This window comes from Eptatretus burgeri, chromosome 8 (assembly GCF_056783735.1).
Source record: "Eptatretus burgeri isolate ZD-2024b chromosome 8, Ebu_testis_v1, whole genome shotgun sequence".
In the NCBI taxonomy this organism is placed as follows: domain Eukaryota; kingdom Metazoa; phylum Chordata; class Myxini; order Myxiniformes; family Myxinidae; genus Eptatretus; species Eptatretus burgeri.
The window spans coordinates 248,339-276,338 of NC_140968.1; the positions used below are offsets into that span (position 1 = coordinate 248,339).

At 40.0% G+C, this 28,000-nt stretch overlaps 1 protein-coding gene across 1 annotated transcript; it reads left to right on the forward strand.

The window, feature by feature from the left end:
- The first annotated feature begins 2 nt into the window (after window positions 1-2).
- LOC147020890 (uncharacterized) lies at window positions 3-27,612 on the forward strand. The gene is given in 4 exon segments (XM_085893543.1): window positions 3-45; window positions 2,805-2,960; window positions 25,570-25,703; window positions 26,141-27,612. Coding segments are annotated over 4 exon segments (1,425 nt in total). The 3' UTR covers window positions 27,233-27,612.
- Window positions 27,613-28,000: the final 388 nt, after the last annotated feature.

The following is a 28,000-nucleotide window of genomic DNA, read 5'->3' on the forward strand; positions in this document are numbered from 1 at the left end:
AGATGGCGGAGGTTAACAATGAGATCGTTTTGATTGTTGTGCTAAGTAAGACACAGAACATTTTCCCCTCTTTCTGAAAGAGGCCAGCTCAAGCACTCTGTCATCTTTTTTTGATGCAAATGTCAATGCTCGTGGAATCTTCCCACCCACTTCATATCACCCTTTCCAGGTACCAGATGAAGATTTCTTTGTTATTTACAAAAGGAAATTGAGACAGTATGAGATTAAACAGACCATCATGGGGAAGTCACACTCCAGAACAGAGTTGCACAATGAAGAACAGATTGAAGAAGTGAAATGAAAATAAATTAAGAGTGCCTTATAATCAGGAAGTCGCTCATGGACTTCCCATGTAGGGATGGCATGTACACTCCATTAGTTTAATACAACACAACTCCTCTAAAAAACAACCGACCAAAATATATACTCATAAACCGATAAAGTATCTATCAGGCATCTGTGGAGAATTTCACATCCAATAAATTCATTAACTTTTGGACAGCATCGCTGAGATACAAAACTGACCGATCCAAAGAAGCCGTTTTGTAATTCTTCCGATTACTTCCGCCACCGAAGGTGGACGGAGGTTATGTGTTCACCCCTGTCTGTTTGTCAGTCTGTCTGTGAGCAGGGTATCTCAAAAGGTTATGAACGGATTCGGATGAAATTTTGTGGACAGGTTGGTTGTGTCCCAACATCGAATTGATTCGATTTTGGTGAAACCCAAATCCGGATCCGGATACAATAAATTATTATTTTTTTTAATGATTCTTCACCATTCAAAGATGGAGCCAAAAACAATATACAGCATATTTCAAAAAGTTATAGATGGATGAGTTGGATATGTGACAAGAACAAGCTAATTAGATTTTAGTTACGGTCTGGATTCTTGGTAAAGCATGCACCGTTTTATCACTGAATATCACGTGTCTTCCATCCACACCCACCTGCCCTTTTCAGAAAGTACTTTACGACTTTCCGTCCATAACACGCCCAACCATGACAATCCAGCCGATTAAACACCAGATCACGCATCACGTCGAGACCACGGGACCCCGTTCTTGTCAGTGCTCACCAACCAGCACCCGAGAAATTATGTATTGCCCATGAGGAGCTTGACTATATGTTACTTCGGGGGATCATCAGACCATCGTCCAGCAGTTGGGCTTCACCACTACACATGGTCCCCAAAAAGACACTTGGGGATTGGCATCCTTGTTGGGGTTACTGTTCCTTCAACAACGCAACCGTTCCAGACCATTACCCCGTTTTACACATTCAGGATTTTACCGCTACACCCCATGGAACAACAATCTTCTCCAAAGTCGACCTCATTCGTGCATACCATCAGATTCCCGATGATCCAGATGGCATCCCAAAAGACAGTAGTCACCACACCTTTCGGCCTGTTCAAATTGTTTTGGATGCCGTTCAGCCGAGGAAATGCTGCACAGACCTTTCAACGTTTTATCGATCAGGTGCTGCAGGGATTACACTTCTCCCAGTGTCTTCCACGTGGCCAAATTTCCTCGGCCACTGTGTTAACCGCTAAGGCATCTGTTCGCTCGAGGAAAAGGTGCAGATTACTCTGGATTTCCCGTTACCTTCATCTCAACACAAACTGCGAGAGTTTTTGATCCGCGTCAACTTTTACCATCGATTTATTCCAAACGCAGCCACGACACTGGAGCCGCTGAATGAGTTACTCACAACTGGTAAGCACCCTGGTGTGTTCCGATGGTCGGAGCCCACCTTGACAGCTTTCCATACCACCAAAGTTGCATTGGCCAACGCCTTGCTCCCGATTCATCCAAAGCCAGAGGCGCCAACATGCTTGATCGGAGACACGTCTGAGGTCGTTGTGGTTGTGGCCCTTCACTAGTTGATCGATGCAGACTGGCACCCACTGGCCTTGTTCGCTAAAACATTGAAATCACCAGAATGTAAGTACAGCACCTTCGATCAGGAATTACTCACTGTATACCTCGCCATCAAGCATTTCTGCCACTTCTTCAAGGCCCTACAATTCTCTGTCCTGACTGACCACAAACCTTGAACTTTTGCTCTATCCACACGTACGAACTCACTCTCCTCGCACACTTTACCAACTCAGTTATATCTTGCAATTCATCACCAATATCGGGCACATCAAAAGGAATCACGAACTCGGCATCCTGAGGTATTGGCGTTTTCTTATTCCAGTACACTATCCATCAATTTTAATGCACTTGCAGCATCACAGCAGGAGGACATGGAGCTCCACCGTCTGCAGTCTGTAGTGGATTTGCTTACATTTTGCGAGGTACTACTTCTAGGGACAAGCACGACCCCTGTGTGTGTGTGTGTGTGTGTGTGTGTGTGTGTGTGTGTGTGTGTGTGTGTGTGTGTGTGTGTGTGTGTGTGTGTGTGTGTGTGTGTGTGTGTGTGTGTGTGTGTGTGTGTGTGTGTGTGTGTGTGTGTGAGATACATCGACGGGGCAGCCACATCCTTTCATTCCTGTGGCATTCCGTCGTACAGTCTTCGACAGTTTTCACTCACTCGCGCACCCGGGTATTCGAGCAACCCAGAGACTCACCACCACACACTACGTCTGGCCATCCATCAACACTGATGTGTGCCATTGGGTCAAGCAACATCTTCAATGTCAATACTCCAAGATCCAACGTCATATTGTCGCACCACTTGGGAGCTTTTCAACACCAGAATGGCGTTTCGACAAGGACCATGTGGATCTCGTTGGTCCCCCACCACCTTCAAACAGGCACCGCTATTTACTGACTTGTTTTGACTGCTTTACCCATAAGCTGAGGCTATACCGATAGCTGACATCACTGCACTTACCATTGCCAGGGCCTTTGTGCACACGGGGATCACACATTTTGGTGTTCCATCAACCATCACTATGGATTGTGGTAGCCAGTTTGAATTGGCTATATTTCGCAAACTGACTCAACTCCTAGGTAACGACAATGTGCGAACCATTGCTTCCACCCAGCAATGATATGGTGCAGCGTTTCCACCACAAACTCAAGTCTTCCCTGAAAGCGCATGCCAACTCCACACACTGGATGGACGTCGTAAAGATGGTCCGGTTTGTGAGCTGCTCTAAAAGACGACATTGGAATGGCCACTGCAGCGCTTGTGTATGGTGCACTACATCATCTCCCATCTACAGTCTTGCCCGATGCCAAGAAATTTTGCCAACCAACTTCGCTTGGTCATGCAGGGCCTCCGGACAACACCAACACATACGCCTTCATCACGCCTGGTTTCTATTGCCCAATAATTTTCTACGCGCACCCACGTATTCATACGGCATGATTCCGTCCCGAAACCCTTGCAGCAACCATATTACTTACAGGCCTTATAAGATTCTACAATGATCCGATAAGACCTTCATACTCGATATTAATGGTACTCATACAATCCCAATAGATTTCTTGAAGCCAGTTTTTCTTGACGCAGCACTAGAGCCAACTCTCCCACTGACCAACGGGTCGACACTTAACACAACAATTTCTTTTCCGTCATATAGGTCTCGCTCTGGGCGTCATGTACACTTCCCAGCACAATATTAATGAGTATATTTTGCTTGTTGAGCATTTCTCTTTATTTATTATTATTTTTTTATACACATGCTCCAGACTCATGGAATAGCCATGGCACAAAACAAAATCATAACACAACACAACAAAGGGGACAGCAGGAGAAAGGGGAAAACACCAACAGCAGGGTGGAGGGAGCAAGTAGATGGAGATGGACAAACAAGGGATGTAGCAAACAACGAGGGGTAAAGGAGAACGCAAAGGGTGGACAATATGGGTGCATAAGCAGAATTTTGGGAGGGTGGAGGGTGGTTTAACGGGTGTAGAAATGATCATGATTTTGGATGGGGGATGACTTGAGATGGTGGCGAACAGCAGTCTTCAAGACCTAGATGGAAGAATGAGCGTGAAGAGAGGATGGAAGGTGGTTCCACAGGCAGGGAACAATATGAATAAATGAGTGTAGGTGAGCAGTGATTCTAGATTTAGGCAGTTTCACGAAGAGGGAGTTGCTGGTAGACCGTGTACATCCTGCAGATACATGAGGGGTGGGGGCGGGGGGGGACTAAGCACGGAGAGGGCACTGTGGGTGATGGTGAATTGATGGATCCATAGACACGGCTACATCGCGAGAGATTCCAATAATCTTGAAGGCCTTTGTTTCTGCTGCATCAACCTAAGAAAGATTTGAGGCATGGGAGCCAGCCCAGAGGGGAGAGCATTACTCCATCGAGCTGCGGATGAAAGCCTTGTCAGTAGATAGAAGCTCAGGTGTGCCAAGGAAGGACGACTTTGCACGATGGATGCCCGGTTGGTGTCCGACTTTGGTGGCCAATTTTGAAATGTGGTTTGCCCAATAATGATCGTGGCTGAGAGTGAGATCCAAGAGTATGAGTGACTGAACCTATTTGAGAGGGTTGTTGAGAAAGTATATGGAAGGGTTTGCGGTACGGTCATTTTGGCGAGAGAAAGTGAGTGTGAGGGATTTTCTCAGGATTGAAAGACATGCTCCAAGTGTTTGACCGGTTTTTGATCTTGTCTAGGTCTAAGGAGAGGGAAGAGGCTGCTGCCTGTCTGTCAGAAGGATGAGGGATCTCACGGCAGGCAGTAGATTCATCAGCAAAGAGATAAAGAGGATTTTCAGAGAATCAGTGAGATCATTGATGAAGTTTAGGAATAATATGGGGCCTAGAACACTTCCTTGTGGTACTCCAGCATTGACATGGAGAGCAGAAGAAAGGGTTCTGTTGAGAGCCACATGTTGGCTATGAGAGTGGAGGAAGTCAGTAATCCAAGAATGGAGTTGGCCTTGGATTCCATTCGCAAAGTGTTTGGAGAGTAAGGCAGGATGCCAGACTGCATCAAAAGCTCAAGATATGTCCAGAGAGACAGGTCTGATCTCATATCTGACATTGAGGGCCTCCATCCATTGTTGAGTGAGTAGAAGCAGTATGGTCAGAGTAGAGTGACCAAGTCTGAATCTGAACTGATGATCTGAGATGAGGCTGTTGGAGAAGAGGAAGGTTTTAATGTTGGAAGCGATGATGAATTCCATGACCTTGCTGATCATTGGAAGTAAGCCGATTGGTCTGTAGTTAAGGGGATCTATTTTTGTATCTTTTTATGTAATGCTGTGATGTTGGCTGATTTCCAAGCGGATGGAAGATGAACTGTAGTCAATGACAGGGTGAAAATGGCAGAGGAAGTGCAAGAGCAGCAGAGCAGGTTTTTAGGACACGTGAGTTAATGCCCTCTGGTCCAATTGCAGAGTCAAGGGTTGCCAGAAACTTTTCTACCTTTTCAGGTGCAAAAGACAGAATTCAGGAGCAGTTGGGGCGACTGGGAAGGGTGGGGAGAGAGAGAGAGAGAGAGAGAGAGAGAGAGAGAGAGAGAGAGAGAGAGAGAGAGAGAGAGAGAGAGAGAGAGAGAGAGAGAGAGAGATATATATATATATATATATATATATATATATATATATATATATATATATATATATATATATATATATATATATATATATATATACACAAGATTTTGAAGCAAACACAGAATTGAGGCATTCATCCTTCTAATGAGCAGAGTCGTCTGTGGTGCCATTTGAAGTGAGGGATGGGATGGAAGGGGAGAATACACCAGAGACTGACTTGACAAAGTGCCACCAGATTTTAGAAGAGGGAGACAAGTTTGAAAGCTCATCCTTGAGATTGGACAGATGTTGTTTTCTGGCTCTCATGAGGGTAGACACGTACTTGTTGAAGGCTTTGTGGAATGATCTGAGGTTATCTTCAGTTGGACTTGCCTTCCAGGAGGAGAATGTAAGTTGTTTTAAAGCAACTGCCTCATCATGGGATTCACAGTACCAAGAGTGGGAGGATGTGTTAGATCACTGAAGATGAGATGGGATGAATCTGTGCATAAGAAAGAGCAGGTGTCTTTGGAAGAATTCCCAGACTGAATTAATATTAGCAATGGTGGATATAGAAGACCAGTCCTGAAGTGTGATAGCTGCTTGGAGTCCCTGCCAGTTTGCTTGAGTGAACTGCCAGACTCACCAGCACAAAGGCTGTTCTCGGAGAATAGCCAGATAAATGGTGTGGTGTGCTTTGCTGTGACTTTCTTTTATTTTATTATTTAACATGTACAGTTTACATCTGTTCTCTAGCTCAATATTGCATTTTGTTTTGGAGTGGGAGGAGTGCAGCAGCATCATTTTGCCTTTTCTTTCATAATATGTGAATACGCTTAAGCTTTGGTTCAACGGGGCTTCCCGGCAGGGGTTTTGATGGTTTTTCTGGTGGCGGTTTTGGAATAATTGCCTTGGAATCCAAATGTCTCAGGTCTTTGTTCCCATGCTAAAAGGTCATGGACACAAAATAATCCTCCCTCCCACAACTTGCAAGGGGGACGACTGGACGATGATCACAAAACGAGCGGGTGTTTCTCGTTGTATAAATACTATAACAATTACAGGTGTGATGGCATGTGTGCAGAGTGCAGGAACTTTCTTCCATCCGTAAAACTTGCACACACGCACACACGCACGCACGCACGCAGCTTGTCATCTTCCTGTCAGCATTTCAGTGCAACAGACATTAAACAAAGTTGGTGAGTAAAAATGTAAATACTTTTTAGTAAGTGCAGAAACAAGTAATAAATACATATTTTAAACTAGAATGGTACTGGGTAGAGCGCATACATCTGCTTGGCTAAACAGTTTACCCTTTATATCCCACCAAAAGGTGTGATCTGCATCTGGATCTGAATCCGAATATAATCAGCTTGTTCTTGTCACCTACCCAACTGATCCATCAAGTTTTGTCAAAATTCATCGACAACGTTTTGAAATATCGCGCTATGTATCATTTTGGCTCCATTTCTCAATGGTGTTGAATCACTTTAATAACTAGAGTTCATAGAACATGATGCCCTATGCTGTGTTAGGTATAACACTTACATTTAATGAAATAATGATTTTAAAGATCGTTTTCAAAAAAAATCCGGAAGCTTAGCACGACAGAAGCATTCTTATATACATCACCCTTATGCACTGTAATAAAACGACATTGAGTTGCACTTTAGGAGATGGAGGCTTTATTGATAGATTTTTTATATGACGTCACACATCCGTGTACTTCACACCGCCGCCACCTTCATCAGCAAACAAACCGATCGTAACACAATACGCTAATCTTAATAGCCACAGGAGATCGTTAACAATGATGAATACATGCAGTGTTGTTGACTGTCACAATACAGACAGACCCCAACATTCACAGAACGTACATTCCTGAAAAATGATGCAAATGTCAAATCCGCGAATGTCGGGGCATTGTTGCAATGGGAATGAGGGGGATAGGTTCCCGGCGGTAAGTGATTCATGAAGGAAAATTTTTCAAACACGAATGCAGATCATTAGTTTCATTAAAAAAAAAGCTATCAAACAAAAAAACTGTTTCCAAATGTTATTCATGATACTGTGCGACATAACTTTTGATGTTATGATGATGATGAGTTAGAATCCAGTGAACTCCTCTGAAGAGGACGCAGGTGAGGGTCCTGATGAGTCATCCACCAAAGGGGATGCAGGTGAAGGCACTGAAAGTGTTGAGGTGGATGGGCCAGGGTGAAAAAAAAGTGCTGCAGGTTTCTGTGCAGCTCTCTGTTCAGCAGCAAAACATCATCCAACCCCCTCTTGAACCGGAGGTACCGCTCAATCACTGGGCCGTCATCTTGCAACCTGTCGGCGACAACTTGAATCCCATGCGAGAAAGGGGAAACTTGCTTGTTCTATTAATTTATCAATGAATAATCATTTTGTATCGCTCATTTTTATTTATTTTTGTCCTGTATTAAATGCATTTAAGCTTGTTTGTGAGGTCTTGGTTCATGCAAATCTCCAATTTCAATCTGGCAGCCCACTGGTATCAAGGAGGGCCAATCATGCAGCCCATTCATGAGCCAAGGTTGCCCACCACTAGTCTAAACAATCATTCCTGACAGCCCTATTTGGCATAATTATGAGACTTATACAGTGCCTTCAAAAAGTATTCACACCCCTCGACTTTTGTCACATTTTGTTGTTTCAGCCGAATTAAAAAATGGATTGAATTTTTTTAAAACATTGTCACCGATCTACACAAAATACTCCATAAATAACAAAGTGAAAACATGTTTTTAGAAAATTTTACAAATTCATTAAAAATGAAAATCTCTAATGTCTTGGTCAATAAGTTTTCAACCCCCGAGTCAATACTTTGTACAAGCGCCTTCGGCAGCGTTTACAGCTTGAAGTCTTCTTGGGTATGTCTGTATCAGCTTTGAATATCTGGATTTGGGGAGTTTCTCCCATTCTTCCTTGTAGATTTGCTCAAGCTCTGTCAAGTTGGATGGGGAGCGTCAGTGAACAGCAATCTTCAAGTCTTTCAACAGATTCTCAATGGGATTCAAGTCTGGGCTTTGGCTGAAACACTTAAGGACTTCTTATTGTTCTGAAGCCATTCCAGTGTTGCTTTGGCTGCATGCTTGGGATCATTGTCCTGTTGGAAGGTAAATCTTGCCACAGTCTAAGGTCTTTTGCACTCTGAAGCAGATTCTCCTCAAGGATTTCCCTGTATTTGACTCCATTCGTTGTTCCCTCTGTCCTTACGCGTCTCCCAGTCCCTGCTGCTGAAAAGCATCCCCATAGCATGATGCTGCCACCACCATGCTCTGTGGTAGGGATGGTGTTAGATGGGTGATGAACTGTGCTCGGTTTCCACCAGACATAACGCTTTACATTCAGCCCAAAGAGTTCAATTTTCATCTCATCAGACCCCAGAGTCTTTTACGTGCCTTTTTATGAACCCCAGGTGTGGTCATGTGCCTTTTTCTCAGGGGTGGCCCTTGTAGGAAGGTCCCAGCATCAATCCCAACATCGTGTACATCTGCTATTGGACACCATTTGATTGAGAATGCGAACTGTGCTGAACATTATAATGTGGATGCATTCAAGATATTGAGTAGAGGACGAAGTATAACACATCTCCGAATACTAGAAGCGGCATTTATCTATTCCACGGACCCTATGTAATGTCGGCAAAAACATATACATACATATATATTGATAGATATACATATACATATACATATATGTATCTACATACATTTTTTTTTTGAGAAAAAGGTTTATCACGTTTGCTGGAGGTTTTTTTTAATTATTATTATTATTATTATTATTATTATTATTATTATTATTATTATTATTCCAGCTATGAAGCTGTTGGGATGTCGCCTGAGACTGGGTCTGCTCTTGCTTTTTTGCTCAAATTTGTGGCGTAGATCGAGTTTTTACTTTTGGTTGGAAGCACCTTCTTCTTCTTTTACAATGTGTTATCCCACCCGCCCCGATGTTATACAAACTATATATATATATATATATATATATATATATATATATATATATATATATATATATATATATATATATATATATATATATATATATATTTATATATATATATATATATATATATATATATATATATATATATATATGCCTCACATTACATTTATTTTTCAATCATCCTGTTAAATGAACACATCTTTAATTTTCGCAAAATATAATATAAATAATTATAAATAAGCATGTGTTGGCTGATTCTCTGGCCATTCACCCTGATATTGTGACTGCTGTCAGCCACAGTCAGTGTCTGTTGTGGCTTGTTTGACAGCAATTATTTCAGGAAGTGTTTGTCATAAATACTATAGTTGGCAACAGTAAACCTTTGTTGTGGAATCGTCACCATGTTCTAAATTCCTGCTTGATGATCTACTCAAACCGAGCAAGCATAATGCTCATGTTGTGCATGCCTGTTAGTGAAGCGGACAGGTGGTATATGGCACTAATATGGCAGTCTCTGAAATCTGTTCACAACAAACTGAGTGTTCCTTCCCTTGCGAGAGGTACCTCCAGCAAACTTGATAAACTTTAAATTCACTGGTTCTTCTTAAAGGTATAAACTCAATTATCACATGATACTGTCGCTCATTCACAAGTTCTCCATGAAGAAGTAAACTCAATCACATGATACTGTTGCCGAGTGATTTCATCATTTTGAAGCACGCTTACAGTAGTTTATGAGTGTTAAAATATCATCTCATGGGCAAAAAATGCTCCTGACTGTTAAATCGCTAACAATGTGCCAACACATATATGAATGCATTTTGTAGTTTTTAACCAATGAAAATCTTATCTTTAAACAGACAATTATCGTGGGTCTAGTTAGACAGTGCTGGCATGGAAATTTTGTGGGTTTACCACGAGTGCATCACGTGACAAGCATGACGTGTTCTTGCACTCACAGTATGGCATTTCATGATTGTGATTCAGAAGTATTTTGTTTCAAGGGTTTTCCTCTTTGCACATTACACTCTATACTATACACGATAGTCCACCAGCATTAATAAAAAGTGACAAAATCAAGCACAGCTCCACAACACAAAAGCAATCGGTAGAGCACATACCTCCGCCAAGCTGAACAATTCACGTGTAGTGTCCCACTGATGGCCGGATCTGGATCCGGACCTGAACCAAAATCGAATCAACTTGTTCTCATTACCTACCCAACCAAGTTTTGTCATAACGCATCCGCAACCTTTTGAAATATCATGCTTATGATCGTTTTTTGGTCCCATCTCTCAGTGGTGAAGAATCACTTTAAAAAAATAAATAATTCTCGTATCCTGATTCAGATTCGGATCTTCACCAAAATCGAATCTTTCTTCCTCTTCACACACCGAACCTGTCCACCAAAATTTGTCCAAATCCACCATAGCTCTTTGAGATATCCTGTGATATCCAAAAGGGTGATTTGGGTGATTCTTTAAATAGTGTTCATAATAAGTATTGGGATGCTGGCTGGATGGCCTTGACTCCCCACTGTCTAGCTTGGGTTCAAATCTCAACCCTGCTATAAACCGTCATCCCGGTGGTTCACAGGCAGCGTGATTCATCAATGTGTGTGCCGTCCCTCGGATGGACGTTAAACGAGGTGTCCCATCTGCTGACGTTAGTTGGTGGACGTCAAAGATATAATAATGTCCTTTGCGATGCATAAGCGAGTTATCACTTCCAACATGACCAAATTACAAATTCCTTTTCTTCACCGAAAGCATGAATGGAGTTGAGAGTTCATAGAACATGATACCCTACTCAGTGTTCAATTGCATATTTCAATCTTAATAAAATAATTATTTTAAAGATCATTAAGAAAAAATCCAGAAGTTTAGCATGACTGAAGCAGGTTTACATACATCACTCTTACACACTGCAATAACAAGATGTTGTTCTACAATTTCAGAGAAGGAGGCTTTATTGATCACCATCGAGCACAAGGTTACTCTGCATCATACATAACCAAATCAGCAGCCTCTTCTTCACACCAATACTGTGCCCTCTCACGTGCCATGCCCTCTCATGCTATATATCGATAAACTGCACAGCATGCTCCCTGGATGCATTATGATATTCATATATCGCATGGTTTTTCTGTGTTTAATAATATCGATATATAGCATGGTTTTTGGATGCATTATGATATTGATCTTTCATATGGTTTTTGAATGAATGATGATATTGATATATAGCATGGTTTTTGAATGTATTCTTCTTCTTCTTCTTTCGGCTGCTCCCGTTAGGGGTCGCCACAGCGGATCATCCGTGTGATCCGCATAGTGATTTGGCACATGTTTTACGCCGGATGCCCTTCCTGACGCAACCCTGGTCGCCTCTTACGACACAGGGATATGGTACACCTATTTTAACCGGGGTATACACCGGCCCAGTATACTGGTACTCATTTTGCCGACCGAGGAAGGATGACAGGCTGAGTCAACCCCCTGGTGTATTAATTCAGTGGCCCAACGGGGCTTGAACTCAGGACCTTTTGGATCCCAAGCCGCTGCCCTAACCACTGCACCAACACACCAGGCTATTATGGTTTATGAATGTATTATGATATTGATATATAGCATGGTCTTTGGATGTATTATGATATTGATACATAGCATGGTTTTTGGATGTATTATGATATTGATATATAGCATGGTTTTTGGATGTATTATGATATTGATCTTTCGTATGGTTTTTGAATGAATTATGATATTGATATATGGCATGGTTTTTGAATGTATTATGATATTGATATATAGCATGGTTTTTGGATGTGTTATGATATTGATATATAGCATGGTTTTTGGATGTATTATGATATTGATCTTTCGTATGGTTTTTGAATGAATTATGATATTGATATATGGCATGGTTTTTGAATGTATTATGATATTGATATATAGCATGGTTTTTGGATGTGTTATGATATTGATATATAGCATGGTTTTTGGATGTATTATGATATTGATATATAGCATGGTTTTTGGATGTATTATTAATTTTTCATATGGTTTTTGAATGAATTATGATATAGATATATAGCATGGTTTTTGAATGTATTATGATATTGATATATAGCATGGTTTTTGGATGTATTATGATATTGATATATAGCATGGTTTTTGTATGTGTTATGATATTGATATGTAGCATGGTTTTTGGATGTGTAATGATATTGATATATAGCATGGTTTTTGGATGTATTATGATATTGATATATAGCATGGTTTTTGGATGAATTATGATATTGATATATAGCATGGTTTTTGGATGTATTATGATATTGATATATAGCATGGATTTTGGATGTATTATGATATTTATATGTAGCATAGTTTTTGGATGTGTTATGATATTGATATATAGCATGGTTTTTGGATGTGTTATGATATTGATATATAGCATGGTTTTTGAATGTATAATGATATTGATATAGAGCATGGTTTTTGGATGTATTATGAGATTGATCTTTCGTATGGTTTTTGAATGAATTATGATATTGATATATAGCATGGTTTTTTAATGTATTATGATATTGATATATAGCATGGTTTTTGGATGTGTTATTATATTGATATATAGCATGGTTTTTGGATGGATTATGATATTGATATATAGCATGGTTTTTGGATGTATTATTGATTTTTTGTATGGTTTTTGAATGAATTATGATATTGATATATAGCATGGTTTTTGAATGTATGATGATATTGATATATAGCATGGTTTTTGGATGTGTTATGATATTGATATATAGCATGGTTTTTGGATGTATTATGATATTGATATATATATATAGCATGGTTTTTGGATGTGTTATGATATTGATATATAGCATGGTTTTTGGATGTGTTATTATATTGATATATAGCATGGTTTTTGGATGGATTATGATATTGATATATAGCATGGTTTTTGAATGTATTATTGATTTTTTGTATGGTTTTTGAATGAATTATGATATTGATATATAGCATGGTTTTTGAATGTATGATGATATTGATATATAGCATGGTTTTTGGATGTGTTATGATATTGATATATAGCATGGTTTTTGGATGTATTATGATATTGATATATATAGCATGGTTTTTGGATGTGTTATGATATTGATATATAGAATGGTTTTTGGATGTGTTATGATATTGATATATAGCATGGTTTTTGGATGTATTATGATATTGATATATAGCATGGTTTTTGGATGTATTATGATATTGATATGCAGCATGGTTTTTGGATGTATTCTGATATTGATATGTGGCATGGTTTTTGGATGTGTTATAATATTGATATATAGCATGGTTTTTGGATGTATTATGATATTGATATATAGCATGGTTTTTGGATGTATTATGATATTGATATATAGCATGGTTTTTGGATGTATTATGATATTGATATGCAGCATTGTTTTTGGATGTATTATGATATTGATATATAGCATGGTTTTTGGATGTATTATGATATTGATATATGGCATGGTTTTGGATGTATTATGATTTTGCGAAATGGCATGGTTTTTGGATGTATTATGATATTAATATTTCGTATGGTTTTTGCTTGTATTATGATATTGATATACAGCATGGTTTTTGGATGTGTTGTGATATTGATAAGTGGGATTGTTTTTGGATGTATTTTGATATTGGTATTTCGTATGGTTTTTGAAGGTATTATGATATTGATATGTAGCATGGTTTTTGGATGTGTTATGATATTGATTTGTAGCATGGTTTTTGAATGTATTATGATATTGATATGTAGCATGGTTTTGGATATGTTATGATATTGATATGTAGCATGGTTTTTGAATGTATTATGATATTTATATGCAGCATGGTTTTTGAATGTGTTATGATCTTGATATGTAGCATGGTTTTTGGATGTGTTATGATATTGATATGCAGCATGGTTTTTGGATGTATCATGATATTGATATGAAGCATGGTTTTTGGATGTATTATGACGTTGCTATTTTGTATGGTTTTTGGATGTGTTATGATATTGATATATAGCATGGTTTTTGGATGTGTTATGATATTGATATATAGCATGGTTTTTGGATGTATTATGATATTGATATATATATAGCATGGTTTTTGGATGTGTTATGATATTGATATATAGCATGCTTTTTGGATGTGTTATGATATTGATATATAGCATGGTTTTTGGATGTATTATGATATTGATATATAGCATGGTTTTTGGATGTATTATGATATTGATATGCAGCACGGTTTTTGGATGTATTCTGATATTGATATGTGGCATGGTTTTTGGATGTGTTATAATATTGATATATAGCATGGTTTTTGGATGTATTATGATATTGATATATAGCATGGTTTTTGGATGTATTATGATATTGATATATAGCATGGTTTTTGGATGTATTATGATATTGATATGCAGCATTGTTTTTGGATGTATTATGATATTGATATATAGCATGGTTTTTGGATGTGTTATGATATTGATATACAGCATGGTTTTTGGATGTATTATGATATTGATATATAGCATGGTTTTTGGATGTATTATGATATTGATATATGGCATGGTTTTGGATGTATTATGATTTTGAGAAATGGCATGGTTTTTGGATGTATTATGATATTAATATTTCGTATGGTTTTTGCTTGTATTATGATATTGATATACAGCATGGTTTTTGGATGTGTTGTGATATTGATAAGTGGGATTGTTTTTGGATGTATTTTGATATTGGTATTTCGTATGGTTTTTGAAGGTATTATGATATTGATATGTAGCATGGTTTTTGGATGTGTTATGATATTGATTTGTAGCATGGTTTTTGAATGTATTATGATATTGATATGTAGCATGGTTTTGGATATGTTATGATATTGATATGTAGCATGGTTTTTGAATGTATTATGATATTTATATGCAGCATGGTTTTTGAATGTGTTATGATCTTGATATGTAGCATGGTTTTTGGATGTGTTATGATATTGATATGCAGCATGGTTTTTGGATGTATCATGATATTGATATGAAGCATGGTTTTTGGATGTATTATGACGTTGCTATTTTGTATGGTTTTTGGATGTGTTATGATATTGATATTTTGCATGGTTTTTGGATGTGTTGTGATATTGATAAGTAGCATTGTTTTTGGATGTATTATGATATTGGTATATATATAGCATGGTTTTTGAATGTATTATGATATTGATATGTAGCATGGTTTTTGGATGTGTTATGATTTTCATATATGGCATCATTTTTTTGGTGTATCATGATATTGATATGGAGCATGGTTTTTGGATGTATTATGATATTGATATGTAGCATGGTTTTTGGATTTGTTATGATATTGATATGTAGCATGGTTTTTGAATGTATTATGATATTTATATGTAGCATGGCTTTTGAATTTGTTATGATATTGATATATAGCATGGTTTTTTTGATGTATTATTATATTTATATATAGCATGGTTTTTGGATGTATTATGATATTGATATGTAGCATGGTTTTTGGATGTGTTATGATATTGATTTGTAGCATGGTTTTTGAATGTATTATGATATTGATATGTAGCATGGTTTTGGATATGTTATGATATTGATATGTAGCATGGTTTTTGAATGTATTATGATATTTATATGCAGCATGGTTTTTGAATGTGTTATGATCTTGATATGTAGCATGGTTTTTGGATGTGTTATGATATTGATATGCAGCATGGTTTTTGGATGTATCATGATATTGATATGAAGCATGGTTTTTGGATGTATTATGACGTTGCTATTTTGTATGGTTTTTGGATGTGTTATGATATTGATATTTTGCATGGTTTTTGGATGTGTTGTGATATTGATAAGTAGCATTGTTTTTGGATGTATTATGATATTGGTATTTCGTATGGTTTTTGAATGTATTATGATATTGATATGTAGCATGGTTTTTGGATGTGTTATGATTTTCATATATGGCATCATTTTTTTGGTGTATCATGATATTGATATGGAGCATGGTTTTTGGATGTATTATGATATTGATATGTAGCATGGTTTTTGGATTTGTTATGATATTGATATGTAGCATGGTTTTTGAATGTATTATGATATTTATATGTAGCATGGTTTTTGAATTTGTTATGATATTGATATATAGCATGGTTTTTTTGATGTATTATTATAATGATATATAGCATGGTTTTTGGATGTATTATGATATTGATATATAGCATGGTTTTTGGATGTATTATGATAGTGATATATAGCATGGTTTTTGGATGTATTATGATATTGATATATAGCATGGTTTTTGGATGTATTATGATAGTGATATATAGCATGGTTTTTGGATGTATTATGATATTGATATATAGCATGGTTTTTGGATGTATTATGATATTGATATGCAGCATTGTTTTTGGATGTATTATGATATTGATATATAGCATGGTTTTTGGATGTGTTATGATATTGATATATAGCATGGTTTTTGGATGTGTTATGATATTCATATATTGCATCGTTTTTCGGTGTGTCATGATATTGATATGTAGCATGGTTTTTGGATGGATCATGATATTGATATCTGGCATGGTTTTTGGATGTTTTATGATTTTGATATGTAGCATGGTTTTTAAGCCTGGTGTTGGCGCAGTGGTTAGGGCAGCGGCTTGGGATCCAAAAGGTCCTGAGTTCAAGCCCCGTTGGGCCAATGAATTAATACACCAGGGGGTTGACTCAGCCTGTCATCCTTCCGAGGTCGGCGAAATGAGTACCAGTATACTGGGCTGGTGTATACCCCGGTTAAAATAGGTGTACCATATCCCTGTGTCGTAAGAGGCGACCAGGGTTGCATCAGGAAGGGCATCCGGTGTAAAACATGTGCCAAATCACTATGCGGATGATACGGATGATCCGCTGTGGCGACCCCTAACGGGAGCAACCGAAAGAAGAAGAAGAAGAAGAAGAAGAAGAAGAAGAAATGTAGCATGGTTTTTGTATGTATTATGATATTGATATACAGCATCGTTTTTGGATGTATTATGATATTGATATGTAGCATGGTTTTTGTATGTATTATGATATTGATATATAGCATCGTTTTTGGATGTATCATGATATTGATATTTCGTATGGTTTTTGGATGCATGATGATATTGGTATTTCGCATGGTTTTTGTATGTATTATGACATTCATAAATAGCATGGTTTTTCAGTGTGGAATGATATTGATATGTTGCATCGTTTTTGAATGTATTATGATATATATATATATATATATATATATATATATATATATATATATATATATGTATATACATATATCGTGAGATTGTTGAATGTATATGATATTGATATACAGCATGGTTTTTGGATGCATTATGATATTGATATATAGCATGGTTTTTGGATATATTGTGATATTGATATTTCGTATGGTTTTTGGTGTTTTATGATATCAATATATTGCATTATTTTTGAATGTATTATGATATTGAGATATAGTAAGGTTGTTGAATGTATGTGATATTGATCTACAGCATGGTTTTTGGATGCATTATGGTATTGATATGTGGCATGGTTTTTAGATGTATTATGATATTCATATATGGCATGGTTTTTGGATATATTGTGATATTGATCTGTTGCATGGTTTTTGGATATATTGTGATATTGATATGTTGCATGGTTTTTGGATATATTGTGATATTGATATTTCGTATGGTTTTTGGTGTTTTATGATATCAATATATTGCATTATTTTTGAATGTATTATGATATTGAGATATAGTAAGGTTGTTGAATGTATGTGATATTGATCTACAGCATGGTTTTTGGATGCATTATGATATTGATATGTGGCATGGTTTTTAGATGTATTATGATATTCATATATGGCATGGTTTTTGGATATATTGTGATATTGATATGTTGCATGGTTTTTGGATATATTGTGATATTGATATTTCGTATGGTTTTTGGATGTGTATGATATTGATATGTAGCATGGTTTTTGTATGTATTATGATATTCATATATAGCCTGGTTTTTCATTGTGGTTTTTCGTTCATTTTTCATTTTTCATATTCATATACAGCATAGTGATATATAGCATGGTTTTTTTTAATGTATTATGATATTGAGATATATCGTGAGGTTGTTGAATGTACATGATATTAATATACAGCATGCTTTTTGGATGCATGATAATATTGATATATAGCATGGTTTTTGGATATATTGTGATATTGATATTTTGTATGGTTTTTGGATGTATGATGATATTAGTATTTCGTATGGTTTTTGTATGTATTATGATATTGATATATCGCATGGTTTTTGGATGTGTTGTGATATTGGTATGTAGCATGGTTTTTGGATGTATTATGATATGCATAAATAGCATGGTTTTTCAGTGTGGAATGATATTGATATATAGCATCGTTTTTCAGTGTATAATGATCACGATACATTGCATGGTTTTTGAATGTGTTATGATATTGATATGTGGCATTGTTTTTGGATGTATTATGATATTCATATATAGCATGGTTTTTCAGTGGGAATGATATTGATATATAGCATGGTTTTTGGATGTATTATGATATTGATATACAGCATCGTTTTTTGGTGTTTTATGATATCGATATATTGCATTGTTTTTGAATGTATTATGATATTGATATATAGTAAGGTTGTTGAATGGAGATGATATGGATATACAGCATGGTTTTTGGATGCATTATGATATTTATATGTGGCATGGTTTTTAGATTTATTATGATATTCATATGTAGCATGGTTTTTGAATATATTGTGATATTGATATTTTGAATGGTTTTTGGATGTGATATGATATTGATATGTAGCGTGGTTTTTGGATGTATTATGATATTCATATATCGTATGGTTTTTCATTGTGGAATGATATTGATATATTGCATGGTTTTCGGATGTATTATGATGTTGATATTTCACATGGTTTTTGGATGCAATGTGATTTCAATATGTCGCATGGTTTTTGGATGGAATATGATATTCATATATCGCATGGTTTTTTGGTGTGGAATGATATTGATATGTGGCATGGTTTTTGGATGTATTACGATATTCATCTATAGCATGGTTTTTCAGTGTGGAGTAATATTGATATATGGCATGGTTCTTGAATGTGTTGTTGCGGGTCGCGCCCGCCGGCGTGCGAACGGCCACATAACTCGAATCGCGACACGTCGCCCACCGGACGGACAATTCTGTCGTGACCCTCTCGGGCCAACGCCGGAGCTACTCACGGGTGGGCCTTTCGACCTCACCACAATTGTGCCAATCGGCCACCCGCGTATTGTAGGATTGTTCGCCAAACTCGACCTACCTAAGTACCCAAGCGGATGGTTAACCTGGCGATCGTACTTCGCCACAGGTCGACTCCGGAAACGAGCCGCTTGGGCGGCCCGTTCCGTACTATCACGATAATCGAGGGTGTTATCGTCGACCTGGACGGTTCAGATTAATTACCGGGATGTTGAACCCACTACGAAGCCCTTACGTGATGCAAGAATGAGATTCAAATAGAGAAAAGATGAAGCAAAACGGGCACAGTTCAACAAGCAAGCAGTTTATTTTGTGACACACGGAAAGCACGTATATACAGCCATACAGAATACACAAAAAGCAAAGGCAAGAAGAACAGTTGACACCGACCTAACGTGTACACACGGCAACACTTACACAGTTTTACTTCACAGACGGCACCAACACACATTTACACAAAAGCAAAAGAAGGAAGCCACCCTCACAAAGAGGCAGACAGGCCGTAGGCCAAATATGTGCGGGACCTCGAGGAGCGGCCAGGTCCGCGAGACCGGGGAGGTCTTACCCGCATCCTCGTGACGCGTTGGCGGGCAAGCCGCAAAATGTCTGCGCCGCTGTGCCCCGACTCCGTGCCCCTGGCGTGCTCGTTGGCACCACGTTTGGGGTGGGGAAGGAACGGGGCCCCCTTTGCACTATCTCAGCGCAGGGGAAGGGTAAATTGTTGATGCCCTGGGGGAGGGGAGTGGCTAGCTGGCTTGGGTCCCACGACGAGACGAGCGATCCCCCACACCGCAACCTCGTCGCCGACCGCCGTCCTCCATGCCTCGGGCCCGAGCTCCCTTGCCCCAACCCGCCGCCTGCAGCTCCACCGCGCGCACTCCACTTCTTCCAGCTCAACTCTCAACTCTCAACTCCGCTCCCCAACGCTCAACGCTCAATGCTCCACGCTCCTCGCTCCACGCTCCTCGCTCCTCGCTCCACGCTCCACGCTTAACTCACGCCCAACTCCTCGAGTCGCCTTCCGCTCGCATCTTTATCGCTCTCAGGAGGCGCCGATATGCAAATTCCCGGATCAGAACGCGATTGGAGGCGGGGCCACACCCCCCCCCGGTCAGCCATTGGTCGGGCAAAAATGGGCGTGAACCTCCCCTGATCCTATAATTTGCATATACGGACATAGACGGACATAGACGGAATTCACCGACACGCGCCTGGAGGCGGGGCCAAGCCGCCTCGCGCTTGCCCATTGGACGGAGGAGAAGTGGGCGTGAAGCATTCCTGATCCGCGGATCGACACGTTCGTCCTCCACTGCCGAACTGCTCCGGGACCACGTCGTTTGGTGTTGACTGGTGGTGTTTGGGAATGGCCGTAGAAGCGATGATGTGGGATGAAGTTGTGAAGGTAAAGGCGAAGGTGGTGGTCTTTGCGAATGGTTGTAGAAGCAATGATGTGGTAGCGTAGATGGTGGAGTTGGCGTCGTTGTAGTGTGGTTGGCGCTGTGGTGGGGATGGCGTGGTTGTTGAGATGCTGTTTGTTTGAAATAAAAGATAGAACAGAAAAATGGCTCACTCAAAGCGTCGCAGCCCGGATGGATCACATAAATTCCCTCTATACAACGGGTTTGGGTTAACTACACATGTACTTACAGAGATATCTCACCTGAGGGCCCTTTATGGTGTAATGCGAATTTCCACAACCGTAACAGTATTGTTACATCTGGGGGGGGGGGTGGGGGTATGCATTGAAAGGGTAATTGGGATGTTTAATTAGGTATGCCATGCTGTTCGAGTTGTACCAGGATCTCGATGTAATAAGTAGCAATTCAGTGGTGATAAGTTGTCGAGCAAATGTCCATTTCTTTAAGGGGGAAATGATAATTGTCACGTCAAAAGATAGGGAGATGGGTTAGGGTAAGTGTGTATGCGTATCCCCTTCTAGTATTCCCTGTCGGCTTGCCGTGATGGAACAGGACGGTGCTGCGGATGGCTCCGCCCCTTGATCACGATTGGCGGAAGGCGACAGGAGAGGGCCAATTAAAGGGCTCCATTGGAAGTGACGAGCACTCGAGTATAAAAAAAAAACGTGCTGATTGGGAGAGGTAGAGGAGAAAGCGTCTGGTCGATGCTGTTTGTTGCGTTGGTTCGTTCCTGGATTCGTCGTGTCTCGTGGCCTTGCTGTGCCTCACCTCGGTTGGCTCTGGAGTTCTGCTGGCTTGGAGTACTGGACCGAACGGTGGGCGGACCTGCCTCCCTCTCCTGCTCGCATCTTGGCGCTAGAACTGGCTCCCTGGTGGCTGAGCGGTCTTGGGCCTACACCAGGAGGTCGACACCACCACGGTGGCTGGTTGGAGCAAAGAGGCCGGAAACCGCGGTTCTGCGCGGAAGGGTTGACAGAACCTCGGCACCACCGTGTCTCCTGCCCCTGACGAGCGCAACACCAGCTCGTCTGGCACCAATCCAGTGACTGTTACGTCGACATCACGGGCAAGCCTGACCACGAGCTACGGTGTGTGTGTGTGTGTGTGTGTGTGTGTGTGTGTGTGTGTGTGTGTGTGTGTGTGTGTGTGTCTGTGTGTGTGTGTGTGTGTGTGTGTGTGTATGTGTGTGTGTGTGTGTGTGTGTGTGTGTGTGTGTGTGTGTGTGTGTGTGTGTGTGTGTGTGTGTGTGTGTGTGTGTGTGTGTGTGTGTGTGTGTGTGTGTGTGTGTGTGTGTGTGTGTGTGTGTGTGTGTGCGCACCTGGCGCCTTTGAGGGTTTGAGATTTGTATATCCATTGGAATTGGTTGTGTTTCCCCCACGCCCGAATCCACCCCACCTCCCGTCGAATCGCGCTCGGATCCCTCCGCTTGCCGAGTCTTATCGTTCTGGTTAGAGAAATAAACATTATTAACTCGGTGAAAAGCGGCTCGTGCCACCTTCCTCGTCCCGTTTGCTGGAGAGCGATTTAAAACCGCCATCCTTGGGTTATAAAAGTAAACCGCCTCCATCGTTTTGGCTCCTTCTACTTTGGCGGGACTGTTCAAGTCCCGTGGGCGTCACAGTATTATGATATTGATATGTTGCATGGTTTTTGGATGTATTATGATATTGATATGTAGTATAGTTTTTGGATGTATAATGATATTCATAAAAAGCATGGTTTTTCAGTGTGGAATGATATTGATATATAGCATGTTTTTTTTGGATGTATTATGATGTTGATATTTCGTATGGTTTTTGGATGTATTATGACTGATATATCACATTGTGTTTAGATGTCTTGTGATATTTATATAATCACATTGTGTTTGGATGAATTATGACATTGATATATCACATTGTGTTTGGATATGTTATAATATTGATATATCTCATGGTTTTTGGATGTATTATGAAGGTAATTTGTGTTCTACAGTGTTCAAGTCTATAATTCAAAGAAAGGTTAAAAAGGCAAATAACTAACCGGGCGTGGTGGCGTGCGCCTGTAATCCGGCTACTCGGAGGCTTGGGTTGGAGGATCGCTTGAGGACGGGGGCTCTGCGCTGCGTGGCGCTATGAGAGGGTGTAGGGCAGCCCGGAATCATGGCGAAACCCAATCCTTATCCCTGTGTCGTAAGAGGCGACCAGGGTTGCATCAGGAAGGGCATCCGGCGTAAAACCTGTGCCAAATCAGTATGCAGATCATAACGGATGATCCGCTGTGGCGACCCCTAACAGGAGCAGCCGAAAGAAGAAGTTAAAAGGCAAATAACAATGAATTCCGGGTTTTACTGCCGTTTTCCCCAGTGTCTATTACATCACTATCGAAGACATGACATTAGTTCTTTGTGCCTGTTGTTTGTGTTCTTTATGACGTCCTTAAAACCATACGTTTTTGTGTTTGGAATGATTTCCAATTTTGTTTGACTGACAGGCAGCCAGGTTAAAAATAATTCTCACTCGTCTGCGCATGTGCTTTCGGGATGAATTCTGAGGCAAGGTACAGTAATACAAGAAACTTCTCTTCCTAGTTATGGTCTGATTTGTGATCAAAATACAACATTTGATTTCAGTAAGCTGTTACTCGAACATAAAATAATGATCATAAACTGATCAGATGGACAGGCGCGGACATGAACCAATTGCTTAACCCCATTTTCAGTTTTGTGTGTGTGTGGGGTAATTGCAAATTATTGCCCGAACTACTGCGGAAGGCTATGGCAAACCACCTAGTATAACCCTTACCAAGAAACTGCAACTACCTCGAACATAGACATCTTCATACAATTATACCAACCCATACTACAAATCTACAACTACCTCTAACAGAGACTTCTTCATACAATTACACCAACCAAGAGAATGGTGCAACAGAATAAAATAAACACAGGAGAGTGACTAGTTGAGGAGTGGTAAAAGTACATTGTGTTTACAAATCCACAATGGATCTCTTCAGAAAATGATTAGCCTGGACTAAAAATAATGCTCGAGTTCATTGTCTCTGTTCGGTTGACTGACCACATCTGATCCCCAAAAGGAACGTGTTGTTCAATACGATCCTTCAATCTCGAAGGTGTGCAGCCCCCACATACCCAACGTCACGCTGGCACTGAAATTCATAAATAATCTTAATTATATGAGAGGTTGGCAGAACGTCTTTTTGGACTGACAGAAGCAACCTTGTAAGAGACTGATGGGGCTTGTAAGAATATACAAAGTATGACAACTATTCCCTGTGCCTCTGAAATTGGTTACCATTTACTTAATAATCCTCAGTGTGCAGAGCAATATCGTGTCGGCTGGTTTAAAATCCTGAGTAGAGGACGCAGTTTAGCTCACCTTCTTGCAATGGAGGCCACATTCATCAGGTCAAGCAACACTTCTTTGAAGACAGAAAAAATTTGTCTGAACTTTATATCTATTTTGACAATGATGGCTTCACTGTGTAACAACTCCACCACAGTCAACGTTGAGTCATCATGAAAACCAAACTCCCTCCCCTCATCCCTACTAGCCCTCAGCTAATTAGCATTACATTTCTGCTGGTACTTTGGTGATTCATCTCTGCCTATTCATTAGTCGTGATTATTTATTTCCGCCTACTCATTATTCATTATCCTCTGTGGTTCCACCAATCAGGTAATCCCATCCTTTCTTTCTCTCAACGAATCAACGTTGAGAACATTACATTGAAACTTTATAAATGAAAGTTTGGTGCTTCTTCTTCATCTGATTGTGGTTGTATCCTATGGAGTGCAAATCGAAAAGCTTTGATGTCTATTTTATTTAAATACATATTTAAATTTTGTGCACTCATCAAATGTTACATGATATATATCTCCTCTCTCTCTCTCCCCCACACTCACACCCCCTCCCTCCCTGGAGTTTATTTCGATGTGTGGTAATGCATCACTCTCCTTCCTCCCTTCCTCACTTTCCCCTTCCCCCTGTCTCCCTCCTTTATTTTGAAGGGCAGCCTTAACTCCTCAAGAGCAATGAAGAAGATGAGAGGCAAATGCAACAGGAATGGCTGCATCCAGAGCAGCTGAAACTCCTCAAGAGCAAGAAAGAAGATGAGAGGAAAATGTAACAAGAATGGCTGCATCCAGGAAACAGCCCTGGAGGTGGGGGGGGGGAGTCTGCATTCTTCTACAATCCAGCCTTGGATTATGCTTCTGATCCATTTGTTGCTATTGGCTCAATGTTGATTATTTGCAGGCACTGTGATGCGATGACATGGACATGAGAAGCTCCAGGGATATGCTGCAATAGTGGCAAGGTTCGGCTGACCCAAATTTATGCTCCTCCTGGACCTCTTTGTACATTGTTGACAGTCAACACTCCAAATGCAAGTCATTCCCAAAGCGACATCAGAAGATGCAACTTTTGCTTCATCGTGAAATCTTTTGGCAGCACAAAAGAGATCAGAGAATCTGGCGACATGCCCACATTTAAAGTGCAGGGACAGGTTTATCATCAGATTGGCAGTCTACAGCCATAACAAAATGAAGAGCCAAAATTCCTGCAGATCTACTTCATTGGAGAGAATACAAAGCAGGCTGAACAGCGCTGCAACAACATCATTCAAACCAAGCTGGAAGTGATGCTGCAGTTGCAAGATATGTTCCACAAGGAAAACCACTATGTTCGTAGTTTCAAGTGTGTTATGTGTTATGGAGAAGATGACACTAGTGCAAAATTGTCATTCATTCAGACAAAACTCCAGCTGGGGAGCATGAGCAGCGCTTCAATACACCCTCCACATCAGAAGTGGCTGTCATCCTATCTGGTGGACAACATGGCGATCAAGACATTGTGCTGTAACTCAGAAACAACGCCCTCCAGAGGATTGCTGAGACACACTGAACATATGATCCACTTCAGTATCCACTAATTTTCTGGCAGGGTGATGATGGATATGATATTAAACTGCAACAAACAGACCCAGCAACAGGACTGCCAAGTGAAAATAACATTTCTGCCATGAACTTTTATGCCTTCAAGATGATGCTGAGAGCTGGTAATTTCAATCACATCTTGTGTTGCAAAGATCCCTTCCACCAATTTGTTGTGGACATATATGCCAAAATTGAGGCAGAAAGGCTGAGATTCATTCAAAAGAAACTCCAACTCGAAAACTATATTCACCTCAGGGATGCCATGAACAATGATGGAAATGCTGCCAATGTTGGCCAATTGGTCATCTTGCCTTCCAGTTTCACAGGTGGTCTCTGGAACATGCATGAGTGCACTCGGGATGCAATGACATATGTGCGAAACTATGGCCGTCCTGATTTCTTCATCGCCTTCACCTGCAATCCAGCTTGGGAGGAAGTGGATTATGAACTGATGCCAGGCCAAAAACCACAGCAATGCCATGATTTGCTGGCAAGAGTATTCCAACAAAAAGTGAAGACATTTATGAATGTCATCACCAAGGGAAAGATTTTTGGAGTCATTAAGTGCTACTTGTACACAATTGAGTGGCAAAAGCATGGCCTGTCACATGTCCACATTCTGACTTGGCTTCAGGATGAACTTCATGTGCACAGGGTGGATGACTTCATCAGTGCTGAACTTCCAGACCCAGTAATTGATCCACTTATGTTCAACACTGTCAAAACACAGATGGTGCATGATCCCTGTGGAAGCATCAATCCAAACTCACCATGCATGAAAGATAACAAATGCACAAATAGGTTCCCATGATATCTTCTGAAATAAACACAGACTGGGCAAGATGGATACCCACAGTGTCGTCAGAGAAAACCAGAAGATGGTGGATTCACAACACCCATCAGAGTTTGTGGTTGTGAGATTGAAGTTGACAACAGGTGGATTGTTTCATACTGTCCACTCCTTACATGGCTATTCAATGCACACATCAATGTTGAGTACTGCCACTATGGGAAATCCATCAAATATGTGTGCAAGTATGTCAACAAAGGATCTGACATGGCTGTGTGTTGGTCTGAGGATGGATGGGACTGTGCATGATGGTTTGGCAATATGAAATGGGAAGATACATCAGCAGCAATGAAGCCATCTTGAGGATCCTGAACTTCCCAATTCCTGAGCGATATCTCACTGTGGTTCATCTCGGTGTGCACCTTGAAAATGGCCAGAGAGTGCACTTCACTGAGGAGAATGTACGTGAGCACGCCCAAGTCCCACAAGACACAACTCTCACTGCTTTCTTCAATCCCTGCCAGGATGATGAATTTGCTAAGACACTGTTGTATCATCAGATACCCAAGTACTACACATGGAATGTTGGCAGCAAGAAGTGGGCTCGCCGCAGAAAAGGACAAACTATACTAGACCAGCCAGGCATCAAAGCCAGTGATTCACGTGGATGTGTGTACACTGTCCAGTGTCCATCCTAATAATTTTGAATGCTTTTACCTGAGATTGCTTTCTGCATGAGGTCAAAGGTCCATCATTTGAGGACTTGTGAACAGTGGATACCACAATCTGAGAAACTTGCAAATAGGCTTGCCAGCTCAGAGGACTCCTGGAAGATGATACACACTGGAACAGCATATTGGAGGAGGCAGCTGCAACTCTATCACCATGGATGCTACAAAACCTATTTGCCATCATGTTGCAAACATGTACCATGTCAAATCCTCAACTATAGGACATTCACAAGGAGAATCTGGCAGAGGATATTTTGCATCACGCACAAGTGCAAAATCCTAACCTGGAACTGGACTCCAGTGATGCCATCTTCAATCAAGCTCTCATTATCATTGAAGACAAGAT